The following is a 21,729-nucleotide window of genomic DNA, read 5'->3' as shown; positions in this document are numbered from 1 at the left end:
ACATGTATATAGCTCTTTAAAATTTGCAAGGCATTTTTTCCATATCGTATCTTTATCTTTCCTTCCAATAGCCCTGTAGAGTGGTTAACAACAGAGATTATTAACCCTGTTTTACAACTAAAGAAAAAAAAAGCCAGTGACTGGTTTCAGCCAAACTTGTTTCTATCCGGCTTCTTGTCCAGTGCATGCAAGTGCTCCTTCTCCCCTTAATTATACTTAGTCCTTTGGCTGTGCTTTTTTCTACACCTTGCCAGTCACCAGTATTAATCAATACATTATTAGGATCAATATACTAAAAAGTTATAGATAGTAACCATCCGTTAGGTGCAAATTTGTTCTGTACCTGTAACAAGTGTGAAACACCTTACAATAATAACTACTTCCCCACCACTCCATGCAAGGACCACGTCTGTTTTTTAAATGATATCTGTTACTTTGTTATATTCTCTTCATTTTCATTACACATTTGTTGCAAATTACCTGCACTTATTTACATGCCATGCATTATCTAAAAATGCTCTCCAAAGAATGGTTTATTGGAAGGAGCCCTAGACTACCTAGATGAAACTCCTTTTGCACTTTAGATTATTAGCAGAAATTCACCTGCTGCGTGTCCCCCTTTCCGCACCCTGTCATGTTCTGTCTGTCCGTCCCGCAGCTGGCCGGCTGCCTGCATGTTCTCTGTAGCAGTGTCTCTTTTACGTGGTGTTTGCGCTTTGCTCTTTTACATTTCACTTTGAGATACATTTTCAAACTGTCTAAGAAATAGCCCTTCCTTGCGATGGCGTCTGTGGCATGGGTCTGAGAGATGCAAGTTTGATTCTTTGGCTCGGGGTTGTGGCTCTTAGCGTTTCACGCTCATTCCTCGAGGAGAGTCCCCATGCGTGCGTTGTTGTGTTCTTGTTCTCCGCCACATCCCGGCACCCGCATCTTACCGAAAAGCATGCCTCGGGCCTCCCCGCCGCGAGGGGGCGCCTCCTCCACCCCAGACGCAGGGCCCGCCGCGGCCAGAGTTGAGGGCAGGAAGCTCGGTCCGACTCTTAGAGCAAGCATCCAGCAGCAGGGAAGACAGGGATAAAAGTGCCATGCAGCTCAAAATGACAGCTACATTGTCATTTTCATTGTGAATACTTTTAGGTTCTATATTGGCTGTGATCTTTGTACTAACTGGTATCATGGAGAATGTGTTGGCATCACAGAAAAGGAGGCTAAGAAAATGGATGTGTACATCTGTAATGATTGTAAACGGGCACAAGAGGGCAGCAGTGAGGAATTGTACTGTATCTGCAGAACACCTTATGATGAGTCACAGTGAGTTCTGATAAGAGCATCTTATTTAATAATTTAGGAAGACAAACTGCTCTGACTGGTTATTTGTTTATTTTCCAATGTAAAAGAAGGATATTTTGCCTATATTATACACCTATGACAAGTTCCTTCCCGATTTTTTTTTCTCTTCCCTTTCCCCTCCCCTTTCAAAATTGATGTTGTTTTATAGTGAATGTTTGAGATGTATTGAGAATATGTGGTTTAAAAGGTAGATTTTATTTTTCTAAATATATATTAACTAGACTAAAAAAGAATGCCTAGTTTGGATTTATTAGTGTTTGAAATGGTGCTTTACTCTAGATTAGAAAAACTAAAATTTGAGCATAGTCTTTGAGACTGTTACTAGACTACGGGCTTCTGACTGCCAGCTGGGCGACCAGCAGTAGCTTCCCATTTGATATCTTATTGAGAGAGTTGAGCTTTCTTTTGTACTTTGAACTTTAAAATCAATTAAATTCAAAATTGTTTCTCTAAATCTATTCTTCAACATAAGGCAATATTACTAATACTATTTGCTGACAATTTAGTTACTTGATTTTTTTAGAAGAGGAAATACTAAAGTAACATGCTTTTAAATATGTCTTCAACCAATATGAAAACCATTTTAGAATTATATTATATTTCTAATGTTTAGTATGTCTTCAGATATATATATATATATATTATTCATTCATTTAAATGAACTGTGAAAAGCGTAGTCTTTTCATCTTAGAATTTACATTTTTGTTTTGCATCTTACAGATTTTACATTGGTTGTGACCGATGTCAAAATTGGTATCATGGGCGCTGTGTTGGTATTTTGCAAAGTGAAGCAGATCTTATTGACGAGTATGTCTGTCCACAATGCCAGTCAACTGAGGATGCCATGACAGTTCTCAGTCCGTTGACAGATAAAGATTATGAAGGATTAAAACGAGTGCTACGTTCCTTACAGGTGAGGAATAGAGGCAGTATTTACACAAGAGTAGATCTCTCATTCTACAGATACAATTTGAAAGAACTATGCTATATTGCTCACTCACATCCTGTTTAACTCACAGCTTGTTTGTAAGCTACTCCATAACTAAATCCAACCGCTGGTGATAGAAGTAGTGAGAATTAATGAGAACATTTTTAAGCAACTATGACCTTCTGTGGGGATAAAAATACAAAAAGGAAACATTTCTCTACCTTCAACCTCACATCCTAATTGGGAGTAGACTACATATTCAGGGTGGAAATGCAGCATGTGCCTTAAAATGGAAAGTTGTCCAGGATGGATGATATGTGAAGTATAATCTGAAGCAGGCACATTATAATGGGTTAGGGAAGTGTATACTTACAAAGCACTGAAGACAACGGGGCTTAAGGGTAGAATTCAGAAACTAAATTTATCTCTCTAAGGAAAAACACCTTTTCAGTGCTTCGTTAAGTAGAATCACTGGCAAAAAGGCCTGTGGATCTCGTGTTTTCAACATCTTTGGACTACGGAATGCTTTAAGTCTTTTCAAAACCTGCTTCACATAACCAATTGGAATTATTTCATGACTTTGAATGGTAGTGAGAAATAAGTTAGATATTTAGAAATTAAGAATGGAGTTCTATATTATGGCCAGATAAAATCTACAAGGCTGATTTTTTTTTTTTACACACATTACAGTTTTTAGTTTCTTTGCAAGATCATTCTTATTAGAACAATTAAATAATAAATAACTAAATATTTTAATGCTATTTAATTTTTTACAGATTAACAGAAAATGACATCAACTATAAATCATTTTCTCTAGAAACAAACATACACTAATTCTTTTCCTAATACACCTTTATTAGTATATATCATTTTTGTTTTTTAAGAAATATTCTTATTGACTCTTACTAATTTTGGTATCCTATAAAATGAACATTTACTTGCATATTTGTAAATGTATTACAGAGTATGGATTGCCATATTTCAAGCTATTGGATCTTTTTTTTCCCTACCATTATATACAATTTTAACTCTTTACTTTCAAAATTTATACTACTTATATTTTAGATCCTACTTATTTAGTAACTGAAAAGTGGGTAGAAGGGCAGCAAGATCAGAATAAAACAAGCATCCTTCATCATAAAAATTAAGCAGGTCAAATGCATTTCTGGTCTGGCCAAATTGAGAATTTAAATCCAATCTATAAAGTGCAGTGCTCTCACTTAATTAGGGGCCAATATTTGCCTCTGATAATATTGTCTCTTTTTCCTTCCAGGCTCACAAGATGGCATGGCCTTTCCTAGAGCCAGTGGATCCTAATGATGCACCAGATTATTATGGTGTTATCAAGGAACCAATGGGTAAGTACTTCAGACAATGAATATCTTCCTCACTCCTTACAGGAGATGTTTTGATTTGTAAAAGTGATCAATCACATGCATTTCCTGTTAACTGAAGCATTTCTCCTGATTTATATTTAAATAAATACAATGCTACCTATTTAGAATAGATTGTAACTTTCCTAATATTTAAGTGGCAATGGCTGTGGTTTCATCTCTGTTTTCTGTTTTTAGATAAAATAGCTAATAGCAGTTTCTTCCCATTGTCTTTTTTAAATTGGTAATTAAAAAAAAAAGACCTCAGGGACACTATGTAAGGTTGTACAAAACATCTTCAAAAAAGATCTTTTTGGAGGCAGCTAGGGGGTACAGCATATAGAACGCCAGCCCTGAAGTCAGAAGGACCTGAGTTCAAATTTGGCCTCAGACACTTAACATTTTCTAGCTGTGTGATCCTAGGCAAGTCACTTAACCCCAATTGCCTCAGGAAAAAAGAATTAAAAAAAAGCTTTCTGAAGATATGTCTTATCATTGTGGATGAGATATTCACTCTTAAATTTAAATAATGCAATTATATTATCAATTGTTGAATTAGACATTTCAGATAGATTTGGGAAATTCAGTAAAGATCACAGTGATTTTCAAAGTCAACAAAAGTCCTGAAATTTACATTTACCAGCAAATAATACTCAGAAATGGTCAGGTTTGTAATCATTTCCATGTAATAAAAGAGGAGGCTTTCATGTTTTTTCGCCTTCAAAGAAGCAGGTAGTTGATTATACAATATAATATTTCTTCCAATATAATATATCTTCTCAACCCGAGGAAAACAAAAAAAAAGTTGATATTATGCCAATGTGTTTACAGGCCCCCTTCAGAGGTGTTTGTATTTTAAGATGATGCCTGATTGAGTCCATAATAAATTTATCTTACATAGCCTTACTTGCTCCTTGATGATGTTAGGTAGTCCTACTCTACAATGCTTCCCTTAACATTTCACTGTCCTGCTTTCCAGAACAGCTCTTCCAAACCATATCATTCCTCCTCAAATCTTCCACAGTCTTCTGTCCACTCCATCCTCTCAGCTGACAATTTGCCTTTGTACTGAGGTTATGAGACAAGAAATGTCCCTCTTCTTCCCTCCTGCTACTCTCTCTCTCTCCTCCTTTCCCCTGTCTCACATATAAGTTGGCTATTTTTCTTGCTAAATCAAGTCCTCTGTGTCCACAAGGGAATCTATCCCCATCTTGTATTCTCCAGCAGATTGTCTCCCCTAACAACAATTCACGTATCCTCATTCTCTTGCTTTCTACTCCCTTCTTTAATGTCAACCAACATGCTCACATCTATGCTATCCTCAAAGAAACGTTCCTTACATCTGTCCCTATAAAATGACATCCCTTCTCTCTTTGCTTTTGTGGTTAAACTCCTGGAGAAAATACCTCCATTTTTTTCCCTTTTCATTTTCTTCTTTCCTCACTACAGTCTGGCTTGTGCCCTCATCATTCAAATGAAACCATTTTCACCAGATTAACAATCTAATTGCCAGATCTAATGGCCTTTTCTCAGTGCTTATCCTATTTGTTATTCCACAGCATTCAATATCATTAATCACTCTTTTTCTTCTTGATATATACTCTTCTCTCTAAAGAGAACATCACTCTCTTCTGATTCTCCTCCTGTCTGACCTCTTCTCAGTCTCTTTTACAGGATCTTCATCCAGGTCATATTTTGCTATAGATGAGTGTCCCACAAGACTCTGGAGAAACCCTCTTCCCTTTTTCTTCTATTGTACTTTATTTGATTGTCTCACCAATTTCCATGGATTTAGTTCTAATCTCTGTAGTAAGGATTCTCAGTTCTACTTATCCATACCTAACCAGCTCTCTACTAAACTCCAGTTTTGCATCCGTTTGACTATTAGACATCTTGAACTGAACATGTCCACAACTAAATCCATTACCTTTTCTCTCACACCACCTTCCCTTTTACTCTTGAGTGTACCACCATATTTTTACCCAAGCTAATAACTTAGGTGTCTTCCTCTACTCCTCATTCTTTTATCTCCCATATACAATCTGTTACCAAAATGTTGTTTATCATTGAAGAAAAACCTTTGTAAAGTCTCTTGAATACATTCTTCTTTTCTCTTCTTTCTTCTCGTGTCCTTGTGAGGTAATGGTATCATAGTTAGCAGTCTAAAGGGTGAGGGGGGGAGACATTCCAAATCCAGAGATCAGCATGAACCAAAACATGGAGTTAGAAAAATTCAAGACATTTTGAAGGGTTGACAGTGCTCCACGTTGGCTGAGCCATAAAATGTGTAGAGGGGGGAGAAAAGGTTGGAAAGGTGAGCTCATGGCAGATTGCAGAATGCCCTTGATACCAGACAGAGAGCCTGGACTTTTATTCAGGCAGTATAGCACTGCTGAAGTGTTTTTTTATTTGTTTGTTTGTTTTTTGAGCACAAGAATGACTCATGTAAGAAAGATGAATGAAAGAGGAGTAGAGGATAAATAGAAGGAAAGAGAGAGAGTGAAAAGATCAATTAGGATGGCTTTAGTTCTGAAGATAATATTAAAAAGTACCAAGATTGCAATAGGAAGGAATAGGACTCCTCATCTTTTCACCTAGAACACCTAAAATAAATGACTTTTTGAAAGCCCCCCTAATTCTGGTTCTATCTCTGCAACCAACCAAAGATTCTGTGTCCACCTCCTGGCTAGCACATTGGAAACAGTTACAGAATGTCTATATGTGCTCTAAAGTATATCCAAGACACTTCCGTAAAAAAAAAAAAAATCATCATGAAGCTTCTTTATCTTTTCTACATGGGCAATTGCATCAGCAGCATCCTGCATATATATCAGCACCCTTTGGGAAAAGAGATACTTCCATCAAAAGTCAACAGAAAGCTGCCCTGCCTTTTCTACATGAGGAATTGCATTAGTGGCACCCTGAATATATGCCAACACCTCCTGAGAAAAGAGGGAAAGAGGAGATGTTTATTGCTGAGTAGATACAAAAGATATTACAGAAGTAAACAGGAGGGGATTTAGTCACCAATTGAATGCGGTAACCACAAAGTTTTTTACATGAAAGCTTGTGTGAATAGTGATAATACTACCAATAAAATAATGAAGTCAAAGGAGGAGGAGGTTTGGGGGAAAAAAAATGCTAAGCTCAGTTTTGAACATGTACTAGTGGAGAATATGAGAGAAACCTCTGGAAGACATTTGCAGATGTAGCAGAAACAAGGTAAAAAAATGGAAAATTTTTTTTAATAGAGGAGAGTAGAATAACTTTGATAGTGAGTACAAAAAAGGCTTTTTAAACAGCTCTGACATGGGAGAAATGAGAAAAAAATCTGAATTCAAGTATATTGAGAGGAAAAGAGTAAAGATAAAGGATTAAAGGAAATCTTGTGCATTAAACATTGCTGAGAAAGAACTATCACTGTGAACTTAGCAAATTGACAAAGATAATGAAATATAGCAAAATTAAATGTTAGTCTCTCTGAAAAAAAATGTCAAATTAATAATACACTGTTAATTTTTTCCTTCAGTAGTATTTTTCCAAATACATGTAAGGATATTTTTCAGCAATTTTTTTTAAATTTTATAATTATAACTTTTTTTTTGACAGTATATATGCATGGGTAATTTTTTCACAACATTATCTCTTGCACTCAATTCTGTTCTGAATTTTCCCCTCTTTCCCTCCACCCCTTCCCCTAGATGGCAGGCAGTCCCACACATGTTAAATGTGTTATAGTATATCCTAAATACAATATATGTGTGCAGAACTGAATTTTTTGTTGCACAGGAAGAATTGGATTCAGAAGGTAAAAATAACCTGGGAAGAAAAACAAAAATGCAAACAGTTTACACTCATTTTCTAGTACTCCTTCTCTGGGTGTAGTTGATTCTGTCCATCATTGATCAATTGGATCTGAATTAGATCTTCTCTTTGTTGAAGATAATCTACTTCCATCAGAATATGTCCTCATACAGTATTGTTGTTGAAGTGTATAATGATCTCTGGTTCTGCTCATTTCACTCAGCATCAGTTGATATAAGTCTGTCCAACCCTCTCTGTATTCATCCTGCTGGTCATTTCTTACAGAACAATAATATTCCATAACATTCATATACCATAATTTACCCAACCATTCTCCAATTGATGGGCATCCATTCATCTTCCAGTTTCTAGCCACTACAAAAAGGGCTGCCACAAACATTTTTGCACATGTAGGTCCCTTTCCTTTCTTTAGTACTTCTTGGGGATATAAGCCCAGGAGTAGCACTGCTGGATCAAAGGGTATGCACAGTTTGATAACTTTTGGGGCATAATTCCAGATTGCTGTCTAGAATGGTTGGATTCTTTCACAACTCCACCAACAATTGCAGCAATCATTTTTGTAAGATTTTATGATAAAATTTTTCTACCTCCTTTCCTTATTTCCCCCTCTCTCCAAGACAATGAGCAATCTGATATAGGTTATATATTACACTATTAATTTAGCAGTGACTCAGTTTAATCTTGAAAAACAATGAGGAACTAAATAAAATTTACAAAATTTTCTATGCCTTTCAACTCTGTGATCCTATTAGATTTATACCTATAGCATATTATTTACTGGGGGGTAGGAGATGGGGGGGGTCAGGCTCAACAGAACAAAAATATTTTTATTTTTAATAGGGGAAAAAAGCCAAAAAAAACCCTGAAAATAATATATGTAACCAACATTTGGAGATTAATTGAATAAAGCATAGGATATGAAAAAATCAAAATGTTAAAAATTCAGAGAATTATGGGAGATACATGAAATCATTCAAAGTGAATAAAACAGCTTCAAAACAAAAATACACTTACTGAAATGAACATAAAGATAACATTAAACAGTTACAAGATTTTGTGTTGAATATATAGGACTCTCCACTATTACATCCTTAAAGCTTTTTATATATGTATATATACACATACATATGTGTGTGTGACATTTCTTTTAATAATTTAGTAATGTGGAAATTTATTTTCCTTTGCACATATTTGTAATGGGCTTTGTCTTTCCTACTTTCTCAATAGATAAAAGAAGGGAGAATTCAAAGCTGAAAATAAAATTGGATTTTTTAAAAAGGAGACTTGCTCAATTTAACTATAGATCAAGATTTTTAGAAAGTCTTCTATGTACGTATGATAGTTGATGCATAAGAATGCCAAGAGAGAAGGCAGCCAAGGATAGAACCACTTTAAGGAGTTTTTTGTTTTTTGTTTTTTGTTTTCTCTCTGAGGCTGGGGTTAAGTGACTTGCCCAGGGTCACACAGCTAGGAAGTATTTATTAAGTGTCTGAGGTCAGATTTGAACTATGGTTCTCCTGAATTCAGGGCTGGTGCTCTATCCACTGTGCCACCTAGCTGCCCCTTACTTTAAGGAGACTTAAAGAATACAAGCAATCATCAGAAGGAAAGGATTTTAGCATTCTAATCATAAAACCCAGAGCACGAAGTGTTTAAAAAACTTATAAAAGATAGATAGAACACAGAAAATGAGGAAACGGTATTAAATGTTGACAAAATTCTATGGCGATTAGGTCACTCGTGACCTTAGGAGGAACCATTTCAATCAAAAGATGAGAGTGTAAGCCAGAATGCAAGAGATAAAGGAGAGGCTGTGTGTTCACCTTTTTAAAAATAAGTTTGACAGTGAAGAGGAAGATAGAAAAGCCAGAGGAGGAAGGGTTCTTTTAAGTGTTGAGTTCTGCAGGTGTTGATAGGCACATGTATAGGGCCCAGTGAAAAGAGAGAAAAATTCTTAAATCAAGGTTTGTGAAAAGGCAGGAGAGAGGGAGTGATGTCAAGGGCAGGAAGGAAGGAGGATTTACCTAGGGACGAGGCAGCAAGAGTGAGAATAAGGATTACTCTTCTTCTGTATAAAAAGAGGGGAACAGAAAGGAGATGATGCTGAGAAGCTGGGAGAATTGGAAAAATGGACTTTTTCCATAAATGACTTTAATTTTCTCAGATAATCTAGGCACTAAAATTCTCTTATTCTTGCTTGTTATTTAAAATAGTTGAATATAGGGGTATCTAGGTTGCACAGGGTTAGAGCAAAAGCCCTGAAGTCAGGAGGACCTGAGTTCAAATTTGGCCTCAGACACCTAGCTGTGTGATCCTGGACAAGTCACTTAACCCCATTTGCCTCAGGGGGAAAAATAGTTGAATATAAACCAATATATGAATATTGACAGTGACAGCTTGATTCCACAATGGATAGATAGCCTGAAGTCAGGTTTCCTAAGTTCAAATATGGCTTCAGACACTTGCTAACTCTGTGACTCTGGACAAGTCATTTAATCCTATTTACCTTAGTTCCTCATCTGTAAAATGAATTAGAGAAGTAAATGCCAAACCAGCTTAGTACCTCTTCTATGAAAATACCAAATAGGGTCATGAAGAATCAAATAAACTTAAAACAACTCAACAAAAACAGCAACAAACGAACATTAAAATATGAAGTCTAATAACTCTGATTTTTAGCACTTTTGCCTCCTTTCCTGCCATTCTTACACCTTCATTGCAGAAGTAGTGGGAAGATGGATAAACCTGGAAACTGGAGAGTATTCTTCTTTGGCCAAGGCAGCCCATCAGATATAGAATTTGTTACCAAATCAGCTGCCTCCTAACGGTGACCATTCCATGCTAGAAGCTAGACTACTCTGCTGGAAAACAGACATCGCCTTCTGCCAGGAATTTTAAGCTTTTCTGAATAGTAAAACAGATTTGAGCTTGCTCTCTACGTGCTTATTAGCCTTCAAGAGCACCAAGTTACCATCTTGATGAGGTATCAGAATCAGACCTTGTAGAAATATATTGGGAGAGTGTGTCTAATTATAAGATTATTGTGCTTTCTGGTTTCTGACTTTCTTCACATTAGTTTTTTAAAATATGTACTTTATCATAAAAAAGGGAAAAGGACCTACATATGCAGAAATATTTATAGCAGCCCTATTTGTGGTGGCAAAATGTTGGAAATTGAGGAAATGCCTATCAATGGAGGAGTAGCTGAATAAATTGTGATATATGAATGTAATGGAATACTACTGTGTAGTAAGAAATGATGAACAGGCAGATTGCAGAAAAACCTCTAAGGACATATATGATACAAAGTGAAATAAGGAGTACCAGAAAAACATTATACACAGTATCAGCAATATTGCGTGATAATCAACTATGAATGACTCAACTCTTCTCAGCATCACAATGATCCAAGACAGTACAAAAAACTCTAGAGAGGGAAAATGCTATCATATCCAGTTAAAAAACTGATAGGCTCTGATTGCAAAGTGAAGTCTACTTTTTTCACTTATTTTATTCTTTTTCCATGTTTTTTTTTTCTTTTGATCTGTTTCTTTCACAACTATGAATAATATGAAAATATGTTCTACATGATAGCACAAATATAACCTATTTTAGGAATAAGGTAGGGGAGAGAGGGAGAAAAAATTAGAATCTAAAATCTTTTAAAAATTGCTTGATGTATAATTGGGAAAATGCTATGAAAAAAGAAAAAAACAAAAAATAGGTTCAAATTAATCTTTGGCATCAAAATACTTTTGGTTTGTACAAATAATTATGTTTTCTCTTAAAATCTTGTAGTTTGACCAGAATAAGGAATAAAAAACCTAATTTTTCCTCCTGATTTTACTTTTCTCCCACATAGTCCACAATTTGAATTTTGAAGACTTAATTTTCTTTGTTGCTATAAAAATCCATAGTACAGTTTTCAGATCAGTTCTATTCATCAGCCTTGTTGAAAAGGGGAAGAATGGGAGTCTATCTCTAGCTAGTTGATTTTGGAGGAACCTTCTTTGCAATGTAATAAATTTAAATTCTGAGCCCAATACAAATTTCTGAAAGAACAATCTATCTTAAAAACAGAAGCTCCCAGGAGTGTAGAAGTTTGAAGCAGTGATATTTTATTTAAATTCAGCAGACATTAAAAAGTCTTGTAAAAATTATTTACGAGACAGTGTACTAGGTGCATGGAAGACAAAGACAAACAATGAAACAATCCATGTCCTCAAGGAGCTTTCATTTACTCAATTTTAAGAGAAAAAAATCTTAAGTATCTGAAATTAGCATTGGTACAGAAATTTATCTTTTATTCAGAATGTTAGGAGATGTGGAAGTGGCCATCATGGTAGTGATTATTGAGAATAGAACTGTTGAGAAATCAGTATTACAAAAGCACACTAAAGACTACAAGAAAACAATTGGAGTTGATTTTTTGGGGAAACAAAAGAAGCCCCCTTTTTTTTCCTTATGCCTTCTTAGGCAATAAATGTATCACATTAAATCTGGAAGGAATGTTCAGAACCATATTTGATAATACTGTAAAACTATTATATTCAATTCTCAAAATAATAATATTTCATATTTTTGTGTTTTTAAGATCTTGCCACCATGGAAGAAAGAATACAGAAGCGTTATTATAAAAAGCTGACAGAATTTGTGGCAGATATGACCAAAATTTTTGATAATTGTCGTTATTACAATCCAAGTGACTCCCCTTTTTACCAATGTGCAGAAGTTCTTGAATCATTCTTTGTACAGAAATTAAAAGGATTCAAGGCAAGCAGGTAAGCAAAAAAAAAAAACAAAACAAAACAGTTTTTCAAGTCCGTTTTGATTTGTTCATACTCAAAATTAAATCAGTTCTTTAGAACCGATAATTTAGCCTCCCAAAAGAATTGGCTCCTACAATACTTTTTAGTTAAGATAGATTTTTTTTAAAGATATACAGGTAACTACTAAATTTTAGTAAACCTAAAAGTTTAGTGCTGAAAAATTACAGAGCTTCAATTTGGTCCGTTTTTAAATTGGGAGTGTGTTCCCCCTGGATGTCCCTTCTCTTTTATTCTAATTTTGATTTCTGTTTAGCATTGCACTCTTATTTAAGAATTGAAAACCTCATGGGAAATTTGGAGTTGGTTATTTTGGAGAAATTTATCTAGTATTTTTTTTTGGAATGGAAAAAGTAATAACTGTAAAGAGTTTCCAAACCTTCAGTAAAAGCATAGTTTGATATTATTTAGTATTGACCATGTATTATATCAAATGATTATGCTACCTAAATAAATAAAATTATATTATTTCAGTCATACTATTTTTGTTCCTAATTTTTACAATTTAGTTTTAATCATTTCCATTAGAAAGTTATTTGTGCTTTCTGGTTTTTAAAATTAGTAATAATTTTTTAGTAGCAAAAAGTTTAGTAGAAATTTTGGAGAAATTTTACACTGATAACAGAAATAAAAAAACCTAAATGTGAAATCCTGTTGCAAGCACTATTTAATTACATGTTAAAGACAACTAATCTAATTTTTATGAGGATGAACAGAATTAAATTGGAAGCAAATGACCAATATGTAGAATTATAGAATTTTAAAATTGGAAAGGACTTTAGGAGTTAGTCATTTGTTGAAACTTTTGCTCTAATTGTGGATTTCAGTGATTTACCAAGCTGCCATCTGCTGCATTCCCTCATCCCGCCCCCCTTTTTTCATTTATGGTATCCAGCATTAAGTGTTTACACATTATTTTCATTACTGCATTTTATTTGTTATGCTTCTTCATTTACACCATCCATGTTCTTTCTTTTCTTACAGATTGTGATATCTATAGTCTGAACTTTTTAACTGGAATCAGAGCTGGATGTTGGGGGTCACTCATTCTTTCATTGTACCATGTCATTTACTTAATTCAAACCCTGCCTCCAGAAAGTTCAGATTAGTTAGCAGAATTTTTTAAATGTTTAAAGATGTATAGCAGTAAACAATCATTTCCTAGCAGCCATGTTGAACAATGTATTAAAAAAAAAAATTATTGTAAATTCTGGGAATACTGTATTAAAAAAAGTCTTGCAACATAAAGTCTGTTGGCTTAGTTAGTCCTGGAAACTCTGTACAGTATTTTCATCATACTAACTTCAGTTGTGAATAAAACTGTGAAGTTTAGAAAGGAGATTGTCTGAATTTTTATTAGAAAAATGTGATTTTAATTATTGTTAAATGTTGTTCTTTTTTTTTTTTTTTTTTTTTTTTACATCTCAGATTTCCCCTATTCCTAACATCCCATGTCAATGTAAATTAGTTTGTACATATTTTTTAACTACAACCATGATGCTTCTGTAAATGTCTTTTTCCCTATGGCTAAAAATTTTGTAACTTTTATTAGTAAAATATATTTTTAAGTCTTGGGGAATTTTCCATTAAAAAAAAATCATGTTTAGTGTACAGTAAAAAATTTTAATTCAGTATGCTTTAAAAAAAATTATGTCAAAAAATAATTGTCTCCAAAGTATTGGCTGCTTCCCCTTCGACTGACCATGGTTGGCATCGGCTTAGAGCCTCTTTGTTCTCCAAAATGAAGGGTGCTTAATTGTTCCCTTTTTTCTGTATTCTGCAGGTCTCATAACAACAAACTGCAGTCTACAGCTTCTTAGAGTTCAGCGTGTTAACCTAATGCAAAACAACAAGAATCTGGTTATCTGAAAAGTTTAAAATTAAGAAGCCAGATGTTTTTAGTCAGGTTCTCCTGACAAGACTTGACCTAAACTTCGTTTTTATTGGTCACAGCAGTCAAATTATATTCTTGGCCTATTTTGTCCAGCGGACAAAGGAAAACAAAATCAGCACCATTTTCTTGTCAAGATCAAATTGTTTTACTATTGTGGCAGAAGCGAGAAAACTTTGTTTATTGAAAGAGAGAAAAAGAAAGCAAGAATAAAGATAAATGGGGTCAAATTTTAACTCCATGGAAATGCCACGTCTGCTCTTCAGTGAAGAAGCTGGTTTAAAGTCACACAGAAAACTTTGACTGTATTTATTTATTGTTGCAAAAAAGACGCTTTTTTTATTGCTGCCCTCATTTGTCAGCTAATTATTTTTTCTTAAAAAAAAAAAAAAAAAATCCAGCCCCGGTTACATGTAATCCATTCTGTATCTTATCATGATTCCTGTAGGTAAAAGTACAAGAGACCTCTAGATGTCTTTTCTTTCTATGAAAGGAGCTGCTATGTACACATGTGCACACACAAATACACACACACACACACACAAAAAAAAAAAACTGGGAATCAACAATGAGTTTATTGTTCATGCTAGATAAAAATTAAGCTTGCATAAAGGTTTGGGCTAAGTGGTCATGGACTACAGACTCTGTTGCCTTGAATAAAACAGTACAATTTGTCATTTACTCTGCACCAGACTGAAATGAGTAAAATCTATTTGAAGGTATCTTGTTTGTAAACATTTGTCAGATTCTAATTTTTTTCTTTTTGTATTAAAATTCAAAATATGGATGTATATGAAACAAAATAAATGGAGATAATTTTTCTCCCACAGATGGAAGTGTCTTTGAATGTGTGATACTGATTGTAAGCTTTGGTGGGGTGGAAGGGGACTCCAAAAGGGCAATAAAGGATAGAAAACCTAAATATGACTATTTTCCCCAGAAAGTAGCCCTGTCTTTTGTCATTCCCAATTTCTTATCACTTCAAAATAGTCATCAGGGATGGCATGCCGGCTGCATCAGTGAATGCTTGAGCTCTGTATAGTGGGAAGCAGAATAGCCCACAGAAATGAAAGATTGCTTACTTAAGTCTAGAATAGCTTATGTTTGTTTTCTTCAGAGAAGGAAAGGTAGAATGAAAGTGAATCAACAGAAGTTCTCCATGCAAGTTTTTCTTGCTTTTAATAATCTGTGCTTACACTGCATTTTTCTACATTATATTAACAGCTGTAATGAAATCTGCTGTTCGGCTTATGCAGCCTTGCAAAAATATTACTAGATTTTGCACTAATTCATATTAGCTTTGTCCTCCTTAAAATCTGGAGTTTGCCTGATAATTTTTTTAAAAAGCCTTTCCTTAGGTTTAATATCACCCTCCCGCTATGCAAGACCCTTTCCAGTTCTTAGTCCCCTAAAACTAAGTGTAAGACATAGCTATGGATCACAATTCTTTCTTATTACCGGCTCAGGTGTACAGATTATTCTGGGGTTCATTTTATCTAATGATTATTAGACCATTTGTTTTTTGTTTGTTTATGCAGATGTTGTCACTTAAAGAAAACTGTTCAATGTGAAAACAAAGTTTATGATTCTTAAAATAACAGATAAAAAGTAGTTGCATTAAGGTTATGTTGTCTGACTTTTTAAATGCTACATATTGTATGCATTTGCTGATGCAAGAACCCTACGTTTTTAATGTTATGAAATTATTTTGCATCTCATCTCATCACAGTATTTCTGTACTATTTATTCATATATATACAAATATATATGGACTTAATCACTTAAAACTTGTTGCGGAAAGAACTTTCCTACCCGTAGGCAATAGATTGCTATGTTTTTAATAATTGTGGCAAACTCTAAAGAGTAATTTTTTGTACTTAATAGGACATTTCATCCTAGACAAATAAAGTAATGTTTTTGACATTGGATTTGGTGCAGTTTCTAATGAAACACTGGTTGATTGATTGCTGTTGTAGTTTATGTAGATGTTGGCAATAATGCCAAAAATTGTATATAGTAGACAAATTTTTCACAGGAGTCCTTGGACTAGGTGTATATTAATAGCAAATATGTATTTAATGGTTTAAATGCCTTTTTTAAAAATTTTTATATCATAGAATACATGGACATTTTGTAGAATATAGAATTTATCAAGAATTTTAGTCTTTTCGAATAAATTTTTGAAAAATTTGGTTATCTAAAAGAATCACAAGGAACTTGTGACAATAATGACTTTTCTTATTGTACTCTGGGATGTATTCTGCCATTCAGCAACAAGATGTTCTTGAAAACAAAGTGTTTTCAATCTTTCACGTTAGTATAATGTATACTCAGAAGTCTATGCCTGTGAGACATATTTCTACTTGTGACTTTGGGAATAGTGAATATTCAGTTTGTATGATTACAGTTCCTTAACTAAATACTTGCAGTAAATATTTTTCTTCCTCAGCTTTCAAGTTCAAAATCTTCAAACCATTTCATAAAGTTGATTTTCACAGTTTTGATAAGGTTTCTTCTGCAAACCAGGCAAAAGCAGATTGGGGGAAAGAGAGAAATGGAGTAGGTTATAAATTTTCAAAAAAAATTTTTTAAAGGTAAAACTTTTACTTAATTTGAAATGGACTGGGATTAGACTTACACTGGGTTTGGGGGGGGAGGTTATTATTGTATTGCCCTTCTAGAATCTAAAAATAAAATTTCTTTCCCTCATTTTCTCTCCTTTTCCATTTGGCAAGTCCAAGGTCTTAATATGCTTTGTGGTGCCAGAATCAACATAGCCATATTTTAAATTTTTCTGAGCATTAATAAAGTTAGTACTGTAGAATTGGAATGTGTGTGCTCATTAAGATGATTCCAAAGCTATTTTGTCTGTGAACATTGAGTTTATAGTCTCTAAAATGGGAGCACAAATATATCAAAGAAAAGATTATTTTAAGTATTTTGATGAAAAATACTAAATATGAAAGTGTTTTCAGTGGTCTGAATATCCTGAAACCCTTGAGGAGGGGATGTATAATTTGGAAGACATGTTAGATTAAGGGTTTGGAGGGTTTTTTTGTTGTTGATTGTGGTTTTATTTGTTTATTTTATCTTTTATTTCAAGGAGAACTTTATTTCATGGAATCAGTGGAAAAACTAGTTTCCCAAAGGCTCTGTCCAACATCATTCTACTGATTATGGACAAGTTCTACAGATTGTCCATTTAATGTCATAATCCAAGAATAAGCTAAAAGGATAATACAGGAAAATCTAAATTTTGCCAGAGATGAACAGGAAATTAGAACCATATCCAAATATATACCATTTGAATGCAACTTTGACAGTGTTCCATTGAAAATGAACAATATTTAATGTCAGTACCTTCCCTTAACACTATTATTTAATACATAGCAGCTACTCCATTATTTAATATGCATAGTTGGTCTTTGATAGGTTCTGTGGCTGAAAAATTATCCTGCAGGCAGCCTGGGAATCAGTTTTGCTGAGCCCAGCTGGGCTGGTGCTCAGACAGGAAGCTTTACACCATTTTTCATCAATGGGAAATAAAATGCAGTATGCAAAAAGCATTCTCATTTTGTCTTACTATATCTCAAATAATAAAGGTGAAGAGAAAATTCTTAGTTTTATGCAATATGTAGTCTGTGTATATACATCACATGTATACATATAATTGTATGTGTATGTGTGCATATGTATATATATAATTACATAATATTTTACCTTATGTTATTGCTTAATCATAGTTAATTTCACATTGAAAAATGACTTTAAGGTAAATGTTTAATTAGTTCCAGCAAAATACATGTTAATATAGGAACCTTCTAATATAGTGGAAGAGTCCTGGCTTCAGAGTGAGAAGATCTAGTTTTAAATTGCATTTCTGAAATTGTCGGTGAGATCTTGGGCAAGACACAGCCTCCCTTAGAACTCAAGATTCCTCATTTTATAGTGCCCTAAGGATTGGGCTAGATGACCTCTTCAGTTCTCTTCTCACTCTGGATCCATAATTCTAAATCTTGAGAAAATACTACTGGGACAACTTGGTGGTGCAGTGGATAGAGCACCAGGCCTAAAGTCAGGAGGACCTGAGTTTAAATCTGGCCTCAAACACAACACTCACTGGCTGTGTGACGACGGGCAAGTCACTTAACCTCAATTGCATCTCAGAAAAAGCCAAAACAAATAAGCAAAAAACAGAGAAAACGTACATGAAGGTTATTGAGTGTTTCAATAGTGATTAATGATGATGCTTTTTAGTCCTTGGAATACAAGCACATGCTTCAAAGAACATAGAAACAAAAATAAAGGATTGAGAATAGAAATAGATTTAGTCATCCTTTTCCCACATCCTTTGTGTGCTAGGTCAGAGGGGAATAAGATGAAACACTGGTAAAATGGGATAAGGCCAACTTAAAATAAGATTGACAGAACCCTGTTGCTGTACAATTAATCCTGCCATTTTATCATGGTATCTACATATCATCACAAGATCCATCCTGTTTAATAGAATAAATTGATCCCCATACATTGATATTCTCACTCTTGAGGCATAGTTCTTAACGATCCAGGCAATTTAGACAAGCTTGACCTTATAGATCGCTTTATGAAAGGCCAAATGAAGTACAGTCCAGTTCAACAAGCACTGCACATACAAAGAAAGTTGGGAAATGGGTCCTGCAGTCACACAGTTTACATTCTTCTGGGGAATGTGATCTGTAAATAGAAGAGGAAGATCCATCAATAGAGGTAAGGCAGGCTAAAACCCAAGGGCATCAGGAAAGGCCTCTGGAGAAGGAAGCCCCTGAGTTGACTTGAAAGAAAAAAAAAAAAAATCAAGATTTGAAGAGAAGTAGGTAGACACTGGGCAGCTAGGTGTCGCAGTGGATAGAGCACCAGCCCTGAATTCAGGAGGACCAGAGTTCAAATCTCGTCTCAGACACTTAACACTTCCTAGCTGTGTGACCCTGGGCAAGTCACTTAACCCCAGCCTCAGGGGGAAAAAAAAAGAAGTAGGTAGGAAGTTATGTTTCAAGTGAGATTCAGTTGGTTTAGTGCTGGAGAACCTGGGTTCAAATCCTAGCTGCCACTACCTATGTGGCTTTGAATCAATCACAACCTCCTCGGACATTTGAGTTCCTCATCTGTACTACCAAGGGCTAAACTGAATGACTTTTAACTGAGTCTGTTCTAACTCAACTGGGGCCCAAGGTAAGGGAGAAAGCCTATGCAAAGTTATAATTATGGGAAATGGAATGCCAAGTTTGGTTTCCAGCAAGTCACACAAGTTTGACCAGAGCATGGTGTTTCTAACAGAGTTATGTGAAATAAATGTGAAATTCTTTGATGGAGCCAGATCTTGGAAGTTTTAAAATACCAAGCTGAGGGGTTTGCATTTTATCCCAAAGGTAGTAATAAGGCACTGAAAATTCTTGAGTAAAGATGGGAGTAATATAGTCAGAGTTGTGCTTTAGGGAGATAATACATATGCATATATATGGGGAGATATATATATATATATAATACTATATTATTTATATATATATAAATAAATTTCCTTATATATTATATATATGTATACATACACACACACACACACACACACACACACACACACACACATATAGGAGGAGTCATCATGTGTGAACCCCTAGAAGCTTAGCCTATCAAAACAAAGGAGAAAAGAGAGTCCAGGAAAAAATTTTAGTTTCTTTCATGTTCTGGTGGCAGACATGGATGATGATCTGAATTAGCCATTCACTGAAGCAGTTTGGGACTTCAGTCCATTTTCTATATTTGGTTCCAAAGACCTATCCTGATTAATCAAGCAGCATGCTGGCACTAGTGAAGGGAATAGGAAAAAAATCCTACTCAGTATTTGTGTCCAAGTGGGATTTATTAAAAAATATACTGCATGGTGATCTCTACATAGGCCTCAGAAGTCTTCCAAATCCTTGTCCATATTGAGGTGATGGAATGGTGGCTGCCAAGATGGCTTCCCAGCTTTTCTCCTTTTGAGAGAAAAAATACAATTTGTAATACTTATATTATCTATTACTGGTAGTTCCATGTCAGTGCTTTGGAATCACATTTTGTAAAGTAAACTATGTTTTTATGTATATGTACATATTGCAATAGGATGTATATAGATGCTATGAAATGAATTGCAGTATAGTTTTAGGGACCCTACAAACAATTCAGCAAAAGAGATTGAGGAAAGATCAGACAGGAGAAATTCTGGGAGAGGCCAATGACACAAAAACCAAGAGAAAAAAGTAAACCCAGTAGAAGAAAAAGCTGCAAATGATTACATAAGAAAGGTAAGGCCTCAGAAAGGAAAAAAATAATAATAAATATTGGATTTAGCCATTTAGATTGTTAGGTACTTTGAAGAAGGCAGTTTCAGTCAAGTGGAAGGATTAGAAACCGAACTTTTAAGTATGAGAAGTGAGAGAAGACGAGGTAATAAATGTAGAGGACTTTTTCTAGGTGTTTTACTATGAAAGTGAGAAAGGGAGGCAAGATATAGGATATTAATTTGTAGGAAATGACAAAAACAAAGATGGGATTTGGGATAAGACAGCATGTATGTAAGTAGCCCCCCCAAAATTTTAAAGGTTAAATACTTACCTTGAACAATGAATTATATATACTCATTTCCCCCGATCCTAACACAGTACACGGCATATGATAGGCCTTTAAGAAATACTTGAGGGGCAGCTAGGTGGCGCAGGGGATAGAGCACCAACCCTGAAGTCAAGATGACCTGAGTTCAAATCTGGTCTCAGCCACTTAACATGCCTAGCTGTGTGATCCTGGGCAAGTCACTTAACCCCAATTGCCTCAGCAAAAAAAGAAAAGAAAAGAAATACTTGGCTGATTGTTTGAATTGGAAACCTGCAGAATTTAAAAGAAGTTTCATGTTTTAAAAAATTTGGCTAATATATTTAATGCTAAAGAGGCAGAGTGGTGAAGAAGATCAGCCTTGGAGTTAAAAGAACTAAGATCTAATCTTACTTTTTAAAAATTTGCTTTATGACCAGGAGCAAGTAAGTCACTTAATCTTTCAATGCCCTTGAAAAGTCACTAAGATTTTAGAACTGCTCATCAATAAAAATTGGCAGAAGTTTCCCCATATTGGGAATGCCTTGTACAGAAAAAAACACAAGAGAGAGCCCAGTCTTCAAAAATGGAATGTTATGTGATATTAATGATAAATATAAATTATGCCACAAAATAGATGTGTTTTAAATTTAACAAAAAGAAAATATTTTCTATGAATTATTTTTCCTAGACAATCATAATGTTTAATTTAAAGCAAAAGAACACAAAGTAAAAAAACATGAACTCTAAAAAATAAGAGTATGAAGCAGCAATCCATGAACTGAATTAACTAATTATCACAAATCTGTAAACCACTGCCTTCTACTATATTTGAATATCTGCAATTAAACTTTTAAAAATTTAGAGGTATTTAATATATTTAGAAACAACAACATCCTTAGTATTCACAGTGCTGGTTCATAAGGGCCAATGTTC

The 21,729-nt window shown here is 34.6% G+C and overlaps 1 protein-coding gene across 9 annotated transcripts in view; it reads left to right on the top strand.

Annotated features, from left to right (window-relative positions):
• Window positions 1-15,022, top strand: part of BPTF (bromodomain PHD finger transcription factor) — a 169,970-nt gene extending 154,948 nt beyond the window's left edge. For 5 of the 9 annotated variants that reach the window (XM_074260550.1, XM_074260549.1, XM_074260554.1 and 2 more), the window contains 5 exons: window positions 1,138-1,311; window positions 2,071-2,263; window positions 3,552-3,636; window positions 12,071-12,257; window positions 14,086-15,022. In XM_074260550.1, the coding sequence (XP_074116651.1) occupies window positions 1,138-1,311; window positions 2,071-2,263; window positions 3,552-3,636; window positions 12,071-12,257; window positions 14,086-14,122 (676 nt within the window). In that variant the 3' untranslated portion in view covers window positions 14,123-15,022. Of the gene's footprint in view, window positions 1-1,137; window positions 1,312-2,070; window positions 2,264-3,551; window positions 3,637-12,070; window positions 12,258-13,286 lie in introns of all 9 variants that reach the window. The other 4 variants (XM_074260557.1, XM_074260556.1, XM_074260553.1 and 1 more) reach the window with 2 other exon arrangements.
• Window positions 15,023-21,729: the final 6,707 nt, after the last annotated feature.

Source organism: Sminthopsis crassicaudata, chromosome 4, assembly GCF_048593235.1.
Source record: "Sminthopsis crassicaudata isolate SCR6 chromosome 4, ASM4859323v1, whole genome shotgun sequence".
NCBI classification, from domain to species: Eukaryota; Metazoa; Chordata; class Mammalia; order Dasyuromorphia; family Dasyuridae; genus Sminthopsis; species Sminthopsis crassicaudata.
Note: the sequence above shows the minus strand (reverse complement) of the source record. Positions and strands in the feature narration are given on the sequence as shown.